The 17,400-nt window shown below is 35.5% G+C and overlaps 1 protein-coding gene across 5 annotated transcripts in view; it reads left to right on the top strand.

Annotated features, from left to right (window-relative positions):
* The window catches only part of ZC3H13 (zinc finger CCCH-type containing 13), a 92,575-nt gene that overhangs the window by 55,033 nt on the left and 20,142 nt on the right, over positions 1–17,400 (top strand). For 3 of the 5 annotated variants that reach the window (XM_073894528.1, XM_073894529.1, XM_073894527.1), the window contains exons 9-13: positions 1,941–2,251; positions 4,869–5,333; positions 12,034–12,225; positions 16,235–16,318; positions 16,663–17,224. In XM_073894528.1, the coding sequence (XP_073750629.1) occupies positions 1,941–2,251; positions 4,869–5,333; positions 12,034–12,225; positions 16,235–16,318; positions 16,663–17,224 (1,614 nt within the window). The remainder of the gene's footprint in view (positions 1–1,940; positions 2,252–4,868; positions 5,334–12,033; positions 12,226–16,234; positions 16,319–16,662; positions 17,225–17,400) is intronic. The other 2 variants (XM_025874862.2, XM_025874860.2) reach the window with 1 other exon arrangement.

Raw genomic sequence — 17,400 nt, 5'->3', positions numbered from 1 at the left:
ATGCATTGGTCCTCTGACCTTAATTTGATAGGTTGATTATCCTAAGCTTGAACTGAAGTTTTTTTACTACATGCTATCAACACCAAATTTGAATACAAATGTGATTGGACTGTATTGTGTTTTTTAAAGATAGTATTATGAACTATTTTATTTTTTAAGTTCTGTGAACTAATCACCAAAGGGTATTGCAGACTTTCTTGAAACAATTTTAAGTATGCAAAATAAATGAAACTAACCAAAATGTCAGTTCAGTGGAGAGTCGCATTTTTTATTTTATCAATTTAGAGATTTCCAAATTGACCAGAACCTGATGAAATTGCAGTTGGAATGTACCAAACAATAATTATTCATGTTCAGTAAGATGCATTTGAATGACCATTGATCATAGCTGGTTTTCCAGATTTGGGTAAGACCCTATGAGCATTTCTACTCATACCCGTAAGTAAATACATTTCTATTAAGAATCAGTTAAATTATAGTGGCTTATGGCTTATTTTTTTATGAGAAGGAAATAATTTTTATGAAAAGTATGAAGGTGTAGTGGAATTACTGATAACTAGAATGTTTAGGTGAATGTGATGTTCTAGTTAGCTGACTTTTTTTAGGTGTTTTTATTTGCTAAAATCCTTGTTCTGTAAAATTCTTTTCAATATATTGGATCATTTCTGTGAATCAACATATATTTTATGTATTTGGCGCTTTTATTGATAAAAGATCTACTGAGGCATCATTTATAAACAACATAGTTCAGACCAGCAGTTCTCAACAAAGGGTGATTTTTGCCTTCCTGGGGATGTTTGGCAATGTCTGGAGTAATTTTTTATTATTATGAACGGGGATGAGAAGGAGCATGGTACTGGCTTCTGGTGGGTAGAAGCCAGGGATGCTGCTAAACATCCCATGATGTACAGGACAGCCCCCCACTACAATTACTGAATATAAACTGTCAGGACCGCCAAGATTGAGAAACCCTGGTTTAGGATTAATAATTTTGCCACCATTGCAGATATTAAAAAATATTTATCATAGGCACTGAAGGTAATTCTAACATACTTTGACTAGGCCTCCAGAATGTTTTTGAACAAACATCTAGTCTTCAGAATGATTGAGGAATATGATACTAATCCAGGTATGTGGTATATGGAATGTTATTTTTTAAACCTTAGTCCTATTTCTTTTTAGTTATTGCAAAATGTGTGTGTCTTTTCAGTTATTGCAAAAGTGTGTGTGTATTCCACACACACATTTTGCATATTCAGTGTAAACCAGGGCCCAGGATTTAACAAATTGTAGGTGCTTTGTGGGGTTGTAAGTTGTTTCTCTGGCAGCAGTGAAAGAAGGTGATTTGAAGGGAGTAGAAGCCTTCCTTAAACCAAGACTCATGAAGTTAGTCTGTGCTGGCCGAGAGTGAAGGCCAGGTATTTAAGATAAAGACAGTATAGACAGTGTCCTTTCCTTAACCGTAGTGTTCTTTCCCCATCCTAAATCTCAACCCAGGCAGTGCAGACTTCAGGTTTGGCTTAGCTGGTGATGACTTTTCCCCTTTCCCCGCAGCCTTGAATTACAGGCATTCTCACAGCCACTTTCTATCTAGATCTTACAGTATGTTTTCTCTTTAGCCTCTTGTGGTTTCCTGCCTCCAAGTACCTATTCGCACTGTCAGAGATTATCTCTGATAAGAGTGAATTCCATACTTAAGTGAGGGTAATATTCTCTCTATTTGTGCTCAGGGAGAGTGCTCCTTGGAGCCAAAGCTTGGAAGCAAGGCAGTGCATATCTCATCTAGAACTGTGACCTCAGGCTCACTTAAAATCAATCAGATCTTTAAAAATTAACTTATTATACAGCATTATGAATTGATATTTATCCTGGAATTATGATTCACACTTTTAGCTTTAACTTTAGCATTCAGTTTTTTTTATTGTTGCTTTTCTTTGCAGGTCTACTTCCCCAGTAGGACAGCATCATTCTCCTATATCTTCTAGACATCATTCATCTTCCTCACAATCAGGATCATCTATTCAAAGACATTCTCCTTCTCCTCGTCGAAAAAGAACTCCTTCACCATCTTATCAGAGGACAATAACTCCACCTTTACGACGCTCTGCTTCTCCTTATCCTTCACATTCTCTGTCTTCTCCTCAGAGAAAGCAAAGTCCCCCAAGACATCGCTCTCCAATGCGAGAAAAAGGGAGGCATGACCATGAACGAACTTCACAGTCTCATGATCGGCGTCATGAAAGAAGGGAAGGTATGCACTGTACTTTATCTTGATTTTTTTTCGAATTCTTTAAGTATTTTCTTTATTAAAGAACTGGCCATTCAGATTTACTGTTATAATAAGGGAAAGAAGAAAACTGTGTTGTATTAAGTCTTTTGTAACAGAGAAGAGTTCTTGAGGGCAATAAGAGGTGCTTTTATAATGACACAGGAACATAAACTATTAAATGTACATAAGTGGGCATTTTTATGTATACTGAGGTAGTGCTTTCTTCAGTTAAGATGTTTCACTTGAGTACTCTGAAGTTGAGAAATTTTTGGCTATCTGACTCTTGAAGCATCCCTCTAATTGCTTAGTTGATTCTTTAAAAAAAAAAAAAAAAAGAAAGAAATGAAGGAAAGAAATGCAGCAAACCAGGGGACAAAGTTTGAGAGCATTAGACATGTTTCGATAAAGAGGTAAGGGCTGGGGGAACATTCAGAAGGTCAGTGTAAACCAAGTGATCAGTTTTCTAGGTGTAACTCAAGAAAGAAGTAAGCAGTGCAGCTTTCCTTTCGAGATCCCTGATAATTAAGTTAACTTTGGATTTGCTACTCCTTGTTCAAGCTGAGATGCTATTATTATCTGGCAGTATAGTCTAATAGCTCTCATCTCTTTCTGTACTCCTTACCCAAGCTTCTTGTCCTTATATATTTAAGTTTTTTCCCTAGCTTCTGAGTTGGTGTTTAAACATAATGAGTACTCAGGAAATACTTGCTTACTTACAACATTTCTCTTTAATGTGCATTTTAAAATAAACCTCTCTGAGAGTATAATACAGCAGTCTCCTGTGAAACGTGTTGAATTTAGTTCTCTTCCTGTCAACAGTGTAATAATTAATCAAGTTCTTTTATTCAAGAAAATGATGAATGCCCAGGTAGGGAACAGAGAGAGCATCTGTTGTATAGAAATACTTCTTGTGTACCTCATTTTGGAACCAGAACAGCGTAGCAATATTTTTGGAACATTGGTAAGATAGGGAAATTCTCTTAGCACCTTTCTGTTAATTTAAAAAAATATTTAACTAGAGTTGACTGGGAATATAGTGTACATTTAATGACTGCTTATTGAATGAAAACTCTTTAGTGTGTTTGATGTCTGTTTTGAAGTAATAATGACGGGAAATAGTATGCGGTTGAGTCTTATAAGAATTTTTGTGTGTGTGCTGAGTGGCCTCTGTTACAGGAAGAATCCATTTAATAATAAACCATATGTGTTTAGTTTCTTTGTAAAGAAGAGGTTTCTTTAACCTTCCATATAAGAGATGTAGCAGGTGTTTGTTCCTCTATTTAGATGTCATCTTCTGAAATAAGAATAATTTTAGTGGAAGAGTGGGGAGGTAGGTAAAGAACAAAATATAGTAACTAGATTTGAAAAGACAGATGGAATCATGAAAAGGATATGGTACTGAGTGAACATATTTTTAGGCACAGTTGGCATTGGAGGAGGACTAGAAGTCATAGATGTGCACAGAAAGGGATGGAAACCTTGCAGATCCTTGCCTACTGCTTCTGTTCTTAATGGGCATTTGTGGATATAAGCATATGGACAATGTAACTGACAGGAGAGATGAGTTATTAATGTGAAAATCTAGGGGGTTTTATGGATACTAGGTGTTTGGGTGCTTGAGAAAGTCTGTAGGCCTAGCCACCTGGGACAAAGAAAAGAAGGTAAATTTATAATAGGCCTACGGCTGCTATAATTGCCAAAATAGCCTCAGATATTGAGGCAGTCCACAGGGTCAGAGCAACACATAAAGGAATCTGATTTCAAAACAAGGCAGTGTTTGTTTTCCGAGGTTCTCTTGTTAGTCCTTTGACTTCATATCAGATTTATGCTGTGATCAGTTTATGCCTGTTCTAGGCATATCTAAAGAATAGTTTCTATTCTTGGCAAATTCCATTAGGTATGCAGTTATCTAAGCCATTTAGGCTCTTGGCCCCTTATTTCTTCATTTAGACGGTGACAAGGTTGAATTAAATAATCAGTGAGTTTCATTTCAGCTTTTTAAAAACTGAAGTTCTTTTCTTATTTTTCTGTGAAGTGTTAGAAAATGCTTTAAGGAGAGAAAACTTCAGAGACAGGAGTGATTCCAGTAAACAGTTCAAGAAAAGAGAGGGTGAATAACAATATCTCTTTGCCAGCCAGCTTACTAACTGTAGGCCTCTCGTAAGTGCTTTAAGTACATTTGAGGTGGTCATGGGTGGTCTAGTTTGGCCTAATACTTGGTAGAGATGGCTAAAGTCACTGTGTACCTCTGGATCTACAAGTAGTTTCTAAAAAATAAGCCATCAGTGGTATGAGATCAATTTATTTGTTTCAATTGTTGAAGATAAGTATGGGTAAGTTGGGGCATGGGAAGATCCTAATCACAGTTTTATCTAATCAAGAACATAGTTATCCAAGTGTTAATAAAGTTACCTTTGGAATTGTAGCTTATGCATGGTTTTGGTTTTCTTATTTGCCTATGTTTTCTTTTGTTATTTTCTGCAAAGAACGTGAATTACCATTTTTTAAAAATTTTTAAGCTCTAATATTTATGTGTATTGTCTAGTTTCTCAAAATTTTGTGAAAGGAGTTCTAGTTGATTTCTAAACTTGCATTACAGAGACCAGAAGCAAAAGGGATAGAGAAAAGGACACAAGAGAAGAACGAGAGTATGAACAAGATCAGAGCTCTTCTAGAGACCACAGAGAGGACCGAGAACTTCGAGATGGTCGGGATCGAAGAGATACCAGAGATACTAGAGACCGACGGGAACTAAGGGACTCCAGAGACATTCGGGACTCCAGGGAGATGAGAGATTATAGCAGAGATAACAAAGAGAGCCGTGATCCCAGAGATTCTCGGTCTGCTCGTGATACCCATGACTACAGGGACCGTGAAAGTCGAGATTCTCATCGAAAGGAGGATACCTATCAAGAAGAATCCCGAAGTTATGGCAGAAACCATTTGAGAGAAGAAAGTTCTCGTACTGAAATAAGGAATGATGCCAGAAATGAGTCTCGAAGTGAAATTAGGAATGACCGGATGGGCAGAAGTAGGGGGAGAGGTCCAGAATTACCTGAAAAGGGTAAGGTTTTTGACTTGTCAGTGAACTGTATCTTGTATGCTTATATAGAAATTATTAAATCTTTTAAGGTTTCTTTTCTAAATTTATTCTTTTTTACATTCATTATCATTTTATCAAAGTAATTTTCAGTTAATTGAATTTTGACCTTCCCTATAAATTCCAAATAAGAATTTTTACATTCCTAGGATTTAGGAATTTGCTAAAGTAGCAAAAGATAAATGGGTCCTGATTCAGATCCCCTGGTAAATTATATCCAGTCATGCCTACCCTCCTGATTAGTGTGGAACACTAAGATAATTCCTGTCAGGCAAAAAAGTGGAGTCAAAAGGAAATAATTTCTACTGAACAGTACATATATGATAGAGTGATTATTAAAGTAGAATTAAAATGGTGGGCTTTCAGAATTGGTGGTATCAGAAATGACTGTGTATTCCTTAGTATACTTACTTGTGCTTGCTTCAAACCACTTCAGATAATTGCACATCAGAATCTTGAGCCATTTTTCTTCTTCCCCTAAAAAGCATTTACCAACACCCAGTAACTACCTGCCTAAATGTCTTTGTCTCCAGACTGCTTGGACTGAATTAGTTTTGACCTCTGTTCCTCTCTCCTCTTTTTTCCCCCTCCCCTAAAATACTGCTGCAGATTTCTGAACATTCATTATTTCTATTGGTCTTTTGGTATATTTTTGTCAATATTATAGCTTCATATTAAGCTGAAGGCCCCTTACCTGCTCTTTCATAGTTGTCTTGGCTTTTCTTGGCCTTTTGCTTTTTCATATACATTTTTTAAATGAGTTTTTTTGTTTTAATGTCATGAAAAACTTGGATTTTTATTTCAAATGCATTAAATTTATGAATTTATAACTTTTTCTGTTAAGGTCTTATACATATTTTATTCCTGGGTATGCAACATTTTTGGTGCTCGTCAGTGGTACTTAAAATTTTTTTTTCTCTCTTTTTAATAATGCATTTGCATGGTTCAAAATTTCAAAAGTACAAAAGAATATATTGTGAAAAGCCTTGACTCTATCCCTGACCTCATTCATCTTTTTGCCAATTTTGTCTGTGTCCTTCCCAGAAATATTCTACACAAGCAGATTTGTATGTCTACTGATATCCCCATCTGGTTTTACAAACGTAATTTTTTTTTTAAACTGTGTATTACTCTCCACCTGGCTGTTTTCACTTAAAAAAGACCTTGGAGATCATTACCTATCAGTCAACTTGATAACAGCTATCCTCTTCTTAATGGTGCACATTGTCCGTTGTAGGAATTACTAAAAAGTTTTAAGTTTTTACTAAATTCCAGTTAACATACAGTGTAATCTTAGTTTCAGTTGTACAATACAGTGATTCAGCATGTCCATACAATACCCATTGCTCATCACAAGCGCCCTCTTTAATCATTCCCAGCACCTACTTAATCCATCCCCCACGCACCTTCCCTCTGGTAACCTTCAGTTTGTTTTCTTTAGGTAAGAGTCTGTTTCTTGCTTTGCCTTTTCTCTCTCTCTCTCTCTCTTTTTTTTTAACTTTACTCATTTGTTTCTTAAATTCCACATAAGAGCGCAAATCTACATTGTCTTTCTCTGACTTACTTTGCTTAGCCTGATACTCTCTAGCTCTATCCATGTCGTTGTAAATGGCAAGATTTCATTCCTTTTTATGGCTCATATTCCATTGTGTATATATACAACACATCTTCTTTACCCATTCATCAGTCATTGGACACTTGGGCTATTAACATAATTTGGCTATTGTAGATAGTGCTGCTATTAAATAATCAGGATGCATGTATCCCTTCAAATTAGTGCTTTTGTATTCTTTGGGTAAATACTTAGTAGTGCAATTACTGGATTGTAGGGTAGTTCTATTTTTAATTTTTTAAATTTTTTGAGGAACCTCCGTACTGTTCTCTGGAGTGGCTACACCAGTTTGCATTGCCACCACAGCAGTGCAGGAGGGTTCCCCTTTCTCCACATCCTCACCAACACTTATTGTTTCTTGTGATTTTAGCCATTCTGACAGGTGTGAAGTGATAACTCATTGTAGTTTTGATTTTGTATTTCCCTGTTGATGAGTGATGTTGAGCATCTTTTCATGTGTCAGTTGGCCATCTGTATGTCTTCTTTGGAGAAATGTCTGTTCATGTCTTCTGCCCATTTTGTAATTGGATTATTTGTTTTGCAGTTCCTATCAAAATACCAACACCTTTTTGCACAGAGCTAGAACAAACAATCTAAAGTTAATACAGTAGTTCTTCCTTATCTGCAGGGGATGTGTTCCAGGATGTTGGGTGGATGCCTAAAACCTCAGATAGTTCTGAACTCTCTATATACTGGGTCTTTTCCTGTACATACACAACTATGATAAAGTTTAATTTATAAATTAAGCATAGTAAGAAATTAACAGTAACTAATAATAAAATAAAACAGTGATAACAGTGTTATCATACCATATACCACATACCACAATGAAAATTATGTGAATGTGGTCTTTCTCAAAATATCTTAATTGTGCTGTACTCATCCTTCTTATGATGAAGTGAGATGATAAAATGCCTACGTAATGAGATGAAGCAAAGTGCATGATGTAGGCATTGTGATGTAACATTAGGCTACCATTGACCTGATGATATGTCAGAACGAGGATCATCTGCTTCTGAACCCCAGTTGACCGTGGGTAACTGGAATCACAGAAAGTGAAGCCACAGATAGGAGAGACTACTATAAATCGTATATTGGTAGATGTGTAGGTATTCCAGTCTTTGTTTTTGAACAGTGCTTCAGTGAATAACTGTGTGTCACTAAATAATATCTTTTTAAAGTATTTTATTTTCTACCACTTATTGTTGGTGTATGGAAATGATCATTGATATTTGTATTTTAATCTTACATTGTTGTGTTTCTCCATTTTTGTAGGAGATCTAATTAGATTATCTCAAACATTTATGTCAGGAACAGATTTGGCTCTTTTCTGATTATTATTTATTTACTGTCGATAACCTGCTGATCATCTTTCAATATAGTGTTGAATATAAGTAGTATAATGGGCTTCTTTGCTCCGTTTCAGATTTTAAAGTGTTACTGCTGGCATTTTACCATTAAGCATGGTGTTTGTAGATTTTTAGCAGATGTTTTTTATTGTTACAGATGTCCCCTAATTTCCCCAACTTAGCTAACTTCTATCATGACCATTTTTTCTGTATCTTGAGAAGGTCATAGTTGGTCTCTTTAACCTTTTACTTATATGTTTCTTTAAAATTTAGAACTATCCTGGCATTTCGAAGATAAATGGAATTTTTTCATTTTTTTAAAGTTCTAGATTAGGTTAAAATTTGATGTTGAATTAAACATCTGTGTTTTCAATTGAGATTACATATAATTAGTGGCATGATGATAAATATTTAACAACGAACTCTTCAGAAAAAGTCCTGACTTTTAGTTTTTGCCAGTTTCCATGGTATAAATACTCTTGCTGTAGCAGATTTTGAGCTACTGACATGAGAAGAGATGTACACAATTGGCTCTTTCAAGCCAGTGTGAACCAGTTCTAGCATGCCACTGCATAGTTCATTTTTTGTGTTTTTCTTGTTTGGTTTGGGGATCAAAGTTACACTAGACATACAAAATGTGTTAGTGTTGCTTGTTTTTTTCTCTGGAACAATCTATATATGATATCTATTCTTTGACAATTTAACAACATTTGTCTGTTAAACATTGTTTCCTATTTTTCTGATGGTTATGGTTTTTACTACCAATTGAGTTTCTCGTAAGAGTTATAGATTTAGATTATTGTAATAGTTGTAGTTTGGTTTTTTTCTTAAAGCGGTGTAATAAGTTATATTTTTCCAGGAAATTTATTTTCAAATTTTTGATACAAAGATGTTCCAAAGTTTGTTTTTTTAAATCTTTTATATCTATAATTATATTCCCTTATTTTTCTTGCTCAATCTTGCCAGAGATTTGTCTGTTTTGAGTCTTTTCTAACAACTAATCTTTGGTTTATATTCTTTTGTATCTCTTTTGTTCTATTAATTCTACTCTTAGGTTTTACTTTGTTATGAAATGTGTGGTAATTGTATTAGTAACCATTCTAAACACTTTGTAAGTTTTAATATGATTTCTTCCTTGACTCATGAATTAGGTAGAAATAGGATTTTAAATTTCCAATCATAACCTTTTAAAATAAATCCCCTTCTTTAATTTTAATTGTTGTCAGAGAAGACTTTAAAGTCGACTCTTTGGCATTTGTATTTGTTAAGACTTAGCTGTGGCTCAGAAATTTATATAAATGTTCTGTGTGTGCTTTTAATTGTTGGATGCAAAGGGTGTCTCAGATCAAGCTTGTTAACTATGGTTTCAAATCTGTAATTATTTTTAGTCTGCTTTTTCTAACATTACAGAGAAGTGAGTTAAATCTTCCACTGTCATTGTGAATTTGTTGATTTCATGTAATTTGATCAATTTTTGCTTTGACTATTTTAAGACTTTGCTGTTAGGTATACATAAGGCACATTATTTCTTTTATCATTGCAGAATGACCCTCTTTATCCCTAATAGTGCTTTTTGTCTTGAAGGCTATTTTACTAACATTTCTTTTGGTTAATATTTGATAAGTATCTTTTTTCATCCTTTTAGCCTTGCTGTATCTTTTTGTTTTAAATGTGACTCTAAACAGCATAGGTTAGACATATGTTAGACATATGTTGAATCATCTTATTGTATCTTCTTTGATTCTTAACTTTCGGATTTTTCATCTATCTCTCTTTTGTTTCCTGGGTCATATCCTCAGACATATCTTTTTTTTTTTTTTTTTTTTTTTTTTTTACTAATTATCTCTTAGCAGCATCTAAGCTGTTACTTAACTTATTCATTCCTAGATGTTATATGTAGCTCATTTCTAGTTTCTAGAAAATGTTTTAAATTTCTTCCTTGTGGTCTTTAATTATACTGATATTTTGACTATTAAAGTACATTGCAACAGTATTTAGAATTGTTCTCTAATTCTTTGAAGGCTCAAAGCCTATTATGTATAATGTGTGTGTGAGTGTGTGTGTGTAGCTCTGCATTTTTTTAAACCACTTTATTGAGATATGATTGACATACCAAAAGCTGCACATACAGCTTCTACACATTTAATGTATTCAACATGATGAGCTTGGAGATAAGTATATGCTCATGAATCCATCACTACTGTCTATGCCATCAGCATATCCATCGCCTGCAAAAGTTTCCTCTTGCTCTCTCTTTACTATTTTGTATATGTGTGATGAGAACGCTTAACATAACATCTACCCTCTTAGCAAATTTTTGACTTTCCAATACAGTATTAACTGTAGTCACTATGCTGTACTGTGGAGCTCTAAGTCTTTTTCATCTTATACAGCTAAAACTTTGTACCCTTTGACTAATACCTCTCTGTTTCCTTCTACCTCCAGCCCTTGGCAGTTAACCATTCTACTCTCTATTTCTGAGAGTTTGACTCTTTTAGATTCCACATATAAGTGGTATCATGTACTGTTTGTCTTTCTGTGTATGACTTATCTCACTCAGCATAATGTCCTCCAGTTTCATCTATGTTGTCTCAAATGGCAGGATTTCCTTTTTTTTTTAAAGGATGAATAATATTCCATTATATGTATATACCACATTTTCTTTATCCATTTGTCTATCAGGGTATTTAGGTTGCTTCTGTGTCATGGCTATTATAAGTAATGCTGCAGTGAACATGAGGTATCTCTTCCAGAGCCTGATTTCAATTCCTTTGGATATATACCCAGAAGTGGGATTACTGGATCATACATGGGTCTGTTTTTTCATTTTTTTGAGGAACCTCTGTACTGTTTTCCAATAGTGGCTGTGTAGCTTTGCATTACCATTACCACAATCAAGATACTCAGTTGTGTATCACAGGACTCCCTGTATTACCCCTTTATAGCCACACTCAAATCCCCTCTTTTGTCCCGAACCCCTGGCAACCACTAATATGTCCTCCATCTTATAATTGTTATTTCACAAATGTTACATAATGGAATCATGCTATATATATCCTGTTGAGATTGGCTTTTTCACTCAGCATAATTTCCTTGAGGTTCATCCAAGTTGTTACATGTATTAATAATTTGTTCCTTGTAGTATTCCATGGTCTGGGGATACCACAGTTTAACCATTCACCATTGAAAGACATTTGAGTACTTTCCAGGTTTTGGCTTTTATACTATGAACATTCATTTCCCACATTTTTGAATGAAGATTTTCAGGCACCCACTTAATGTCAGCAAAGTACCTTGGTTCTGTATTGGAATGTTTTTGCTATAAATTGTAATCAAAGCAGTAATTTATGTGTCAACTTTTTTATTTTCATATTTCTGTGAATTAGATATGAACAGATAGTTTTCATTTTTTGTTTTGTTGGGTTTTGGGTTAACGAAAATGAACCGTCTTGCTTTATGATTCCATTAAGACTTTTTTTTATCGATAGAGAAAACTGGGACTTGGCTTACCTAAGCTCATCATTAGACAACTTGGGTGCTTTGATTCAACATTTAATATTCTTTTCAGTAATGATTACCATACTTTGAAATACTAACACACCTTCTTTATCTGTATGTTTTTTGGGAAGAAAGACTGTGACTGATGAAACTTGTTTAATAAAGTGTATGTGTTTAAACATTTGTGTGAATATCCTTTGTTTAGGAAGTCGAGGCACAAGAGGTTCTCAAATTGATAGTCACAGTAGTAGTAGCAACTATCATGACAGCTGGGAAACTCGAAGTAGCTATCCTGAAAGAGACAGATATCCTGAAAGAGACAACAGAGACCAAGCAAGGGATTCTTCCTTTGAGAGAAGACATGGAGAGAGAGACCGTCGTGACAACAGAGAGAGAGGTTTGTCAAATCACATATTATTCAATAATGACCAACAGTGATTGGGAGAATGGTCTTTTAAATGCCATTGTCAATTTACTTTCTAATACATCTTTTAAGACTTTTGCTTGTTGACACATTTGAAATTATTATATTTACTCACGTTATCTTCCTTGTTTACTTAGTATAAGAGAGAGTATGTAAATAGCTAGCTACCAGAGTACCTATTTGGCAACAGAGTACGTACTGAGGTGTAATAAGTACTTGCATACCACAAGAACCTAGGTGCCCTACTTTATGTCTCTCACCTTAACCAGATAGCTTACAACCCTTTAAAGAATGTAGATGTGCCCATTCTAGGCATTTCTGATTCAGGAGATACTTTCTCACCTGAGTATCCTGGGCACTCACTCACTAGCTGTGATAATAAACAGAGTCTTGTAAGGGCTGTCAGAGAACAAAGGGAAAAATTGATGATGGTAGGGTTGGGGGTGGTTTGAGGGAACGTTTTATGCATGTTCCTTCTTGAGAATTTGCTATACTTGCTTTAGCTAATTTTATATTCTTGTATATCTTAAGCTAAACATTTTTGGTTACTGTATTAGATTGTACTGTATTAGATCTACTCTCTTAAATCAGTTTTGAAGCAAGATTACTCAGTCATTTAAGAAGGGTTTATAAGTACTTTCTTTAACAAGCTTTTATTGTCTGTATGTATTAGGGCCTTTAAACTCTTTAAGATTTTATGAAGGTCTTACTAACTTTGGCTGATTACTAAAGTAAGGTTTGCTATAATGCTGAGATTAATATACTACAAAACTTGATTGAGTAGGAAATTGAATAAAGGTGTTTCATAGTGGGCTGAATCACAAAGGTAATAGTGTATATTGATATGGACAGTAATGAAAGAAGGAAGTCACTAAGACACCATGTATTTTGGGAGTATAGATGAGGTCAGACTTGGTTGAGTTGAGTTTGTTAGAGTAAGCCTAATGCATTTGGGTTAAAAGATGTGTATGATTTCCTTAGTTACAGCTGAGGCTGGAGTTTATATGTTGTGTGTTGATATCTGAAAGTATGTCTTCCCTAACGCTGATTCACCTCCCTTTAATCTAACACTATGTCCTTGTCATGCTGTGCTTTTTTAATATATCTTCTTTCTCTCTCTCTCTTTTTTTTTCCTAGTTGGATATCCTAGCTCAGGTTTTTTCATCTTATTCCTGGAATTCAGTAGTAACATTTGGTTTCAATCTTATATTTAGTTCTCAACCATACATGTGTTAACTTTCCGGGAACTTTGATAGTTGCTTTTTATATATTCCCAGACTTACTATTGTAAAAGATATTAAGTCTGGGAATATATATAAAATACCCTTTAAAATCCTTTTATCTTTATAATATCCCTGTGAATGTAGGTATGACAAGAGAATTCACATTTCATAACTTAGGAGATTTGGGCTAGGAGAAGGGTAGTGATTTTTCCACTATTACAGAGAAGTAAGTTCCAGAGCTGGAATTCAGACTCAGACCTTCTGATAGCAAGATCTGTCTTCTTTCTCTTTTATTTTCCTATAACTACTTCAATAAATATCAGTTGCATGATTGAAATAGAACTATATATTTGAGGTTACTGATATATTCCACCATGTTTATTGAGTACTCATGCACTTTGCTAGGTTCTTGAAGTACCATAGTTCTTGATAGAACTTAATGGGAGGGAAGATACCTCCCCTTACACCCAGAAAGAGAAATGACTATTGAGTGCAATCAAGGACACAAAGAATGTTCCCAGATAGAAATAAAGGATAAGAGAGGGACCTGATTAGATAGACTGTGTATGTAAAATTTGAGGAGATGGCATTTATGCTTCTGCAAGAGAAGAAGCTAGCATTACAAAGATTGATGGTAAAAACATTCCATACGGAGGGAAGAATATGTGCCAGTTCCCTGAGATAGGAAATACCTTAGTATGTCCTAGAGTTTGGAAGAAAACCAATGTGACCAGAGTACAATGAGCAGTAGGAAGATTGGTAGAGGTTGAGGGTAGAGATGTGCCCAGGCACCATGTTCTGTGCTCAGGAATTTCAATCTTCCCTTTAGTTCTTCACAGGCTGATTAGGGTACACAGAATCAGTTGGAGTTTGATGAATGCTAGCTACTACTGTATGAAGTTCTGTGAGATGACAGAGGAGCAGATAGTTCTGAGATCAGGAAAGCTTCCCTAAAGAGTTTGCTGGGAGGAACAGAGGAAGAAACACTTTGGCAGAGAGAGGGTATAGCATGTGCAGACATGCAGGACTTAAACAAATGCTGTGGAGTAATAATGAATTAAAATGTTGGGAGCAGAGGTATCCCATAATTGGTAGGAAAGGAAAGAAATTGGGAAAAACGATTGTTGAGGGACTATAGGCCAGGTTCTAAATAGCCTAATAAACCAGGCTAAAAATTTCGATTCAGTTGCCTTTTCACTGCCTACAAGGCAACTGCTTTTAAGCAGTTAGAAAAAAATAAGAGTTTTCATGAAAAAAGTATGTTAAGACTGGGGAAGGACTGAAGACAAGGATACCAACCAGTTAGACTGTTGATGACATAGACATCTAAGAAGAGGTGATCAGATCACAGGGATGGAGAGAGGAAATGGAATAAAGAAATATTTTGAGAGTGAAATTGATGGGTAACTCAGAGATTTCCAGCTTTCATGAATGGGTATGTCATTCATTAAGATAAGGAAATAATATGAAGAGAAGAGCATCTTTGAAGAACATACTTTGGGGAAAAGATTAAAAAAACAGCTTAGGCACATTAAAGTGATGTTCTTATATCCTCTTCATTTTCTTTGAAGTAAGAGACATTGTCTTTTTCGTTGGGGAAAATAGAATTTTTATCTGTCAAGAAAAGAGTAAAACAGTTTATTCCCTGACATTGCTATAATCAGAAATTTCAAGTATGAATTACTACAAGTTGCAGTATTGAATTTCACGTTGTTGTAATCATTGTGACATTAGTATGACCCCTAAACCAGGAACTCAGACAGTCTAAGACCATAAATATGTTGCATTTGGGGAATCAGAAGTGGACAATAGAACCATTTAAATTTAAGTTGGCTTCAGCAAAAGTAAAAAAGGGTTTAAGAGAATTGACTTCTAGTCCTGATGTCCTAATAAATCTGCCATCTCTGTGACTTTGGCCAGTCAACTTCTGGACCTTAATTTCTGTGTTTTTAAGAAGAAAAGGGCTGGACAAGGTTTTGTTTTAGTTTTAAAATTCTATGAACTTTTGTATTGATATGTAACCTCTAAAGAGTAAATATGCATAAGTCCTGCCTTTTTTATCTGTGATAAGATAGGAAATTCAAATTACTATATTGACTGAACCCTTCCCTGGAAATATCCTAAAGTTATTTTGCTTAATAAGTTGATGTTAGATATTCCACTTGAAAACCTATTGACCATATTGTAGTATGACCTTTATGACTAACCCATAAACCTTATTACATAATACGAAAATAGAAACATCACACAGTAGCCTAGATCCTACCACAGTGAACTACTTTCAAAACTGGCTAGTTCTGTGGAAAAGTTAATGCCATTTTCTCATACATTTTTTGGTCCCAGACTAATTTCCTGCTCAGCTGGGCATTTGGGCAGCATGTATTCATTTTCTCTGTGTTTATATGATTCATGTATTAAAAATATATATATTTATACAAAATGTGATGAGATGATAAGTTAACATTTTTAAGAAAACAGCTCTTCATCTGAGTGATGAGTTACATGATTAAATAAAACTTTTAATTTATTATAAATATATATATCACTAATATGAAACACTTTACATTTGATTACTTCAAGATTGCTAAGCATCAGTACCCTTAATATTCTAGTTTATGATAAATTGATATTGCAGCAACAATTACTGACAGATGTTTTGTTCTATATTTTCCTCACATAATAGCTGCACTTTGATGTGTATATATTTTGGCCTGAAATTAGAGGTGTGACTTACGAGGGAAATTTTTTTTTTCCTTCAGCTCCTATGTTCTACACCTCCTGCTGCCCCTATCCTTTGCCACCAGTGTTCTCAGGTCCTGCTGGGGGGACAGAGAAGATCAGAGGTGAAGGGTAGAGATGGCAGAAAGTGGGGTTGGAGCAGTGGGCTGGAGGTAGGGTAGGGAGCATGCAGAGAAAGATCAAAGGTGGATCAGTGGGAGGTGGGAAGGGGGTTGATGGGGAGCAGAAAACATGTTAGTTAGAGGGCAAATAAAACTTACCTTTAAAAAAATTTGTAAACATCTAGGGGTGATTATTTGGATGATTAACTTAAAATGTAAATATAGTACCTGATTTATATTTGCTGCCAGTGTGACCCTATACACAGATAAAATTTAAGTTGCCATACTGTCTTACCAATAGGTTATCTGTCAAATTAATCACTGACAAAACTTGATTTTCATTGTAGATCAAAGACCAAGCTCACCAATTCGACATCAGGGAAGGAATGACGAGCTTGAGCGTGATGAAAGAAGAGAGGAACGAAGAATAGACAGAATGGAGGATAGAAGAGATGAAAGGGCTAGAGAAAGAGAGAGGGAGCGAGAGCGAGACAGAGAGCGTGAGAGGGAGAGGGAGCGTGAGCGGGATCGGGAAAGAGAGAAGGAAAGAGAGCTGGAAAGAGAGCGTGCTAGGGAGCGGGAGAGAGAAAGAGAAAGAGAAAAGGAGAGGGACCGCGAAAGAGAGCGAGATCGTGACCATGATCGAGAGAGGGAGAGAGAGCGGGAGCGAGATAGGGAAAAAGAGCGGGAGCGAGAGAGAGAAGAGCGGGAGCGAGAGAGAGAGCGAGAGCGGGAGAGGGAACGAGAGCGAGAGCGGGAACGAGAGAGAGCGAGAGAAAGGGATAAAGAACGAGAGCGTCAGAGGGATTGGGAAGACAAAGACAAAGGACGAGATGACCGCCGAGAAAAGCGGGAAGATACCAGAGAAGACCGGAATCCCAGAGATGGACATGATGAGAGAAAGTCAAAGTAAGAATGAGAATGAATCAGTTCTTTGAAGTTACATTTCAGTAAAGAGTTCAGAAAGTTTCATTTAAGGCTTTTTAGTGTGCTCCTGATGTCCTAATAATTCTTATTCTTCTCTACATTTTCCTGTATTTTAATTTTATTGTATATATTTGGTGTTTAAAGTCTTTCGAATTGTC

This window comes from Callorhinus ursinus, unplaced genomic scaffold (assembly GCF_003265705.2).
Source record: "Callorhinus ursinus isolate GAN/ISIS: 27379988/994484 unplaced genomic scaffold, GSC_fseal_2.0 scaffold7, whole genome shotgun sequence".
Taxonomy (NCBI): Eukaryota; Metazoa; Chordata; class Mammalia; order Carnivora; family Otariidae; genus Callorhinus; species Callorhinus ursinus.
The sequence above is the reverse complement of the archived record's forward strand: the minus strand, read 5'-3'. Positions and strand labels throughout refer to the sequence as shown.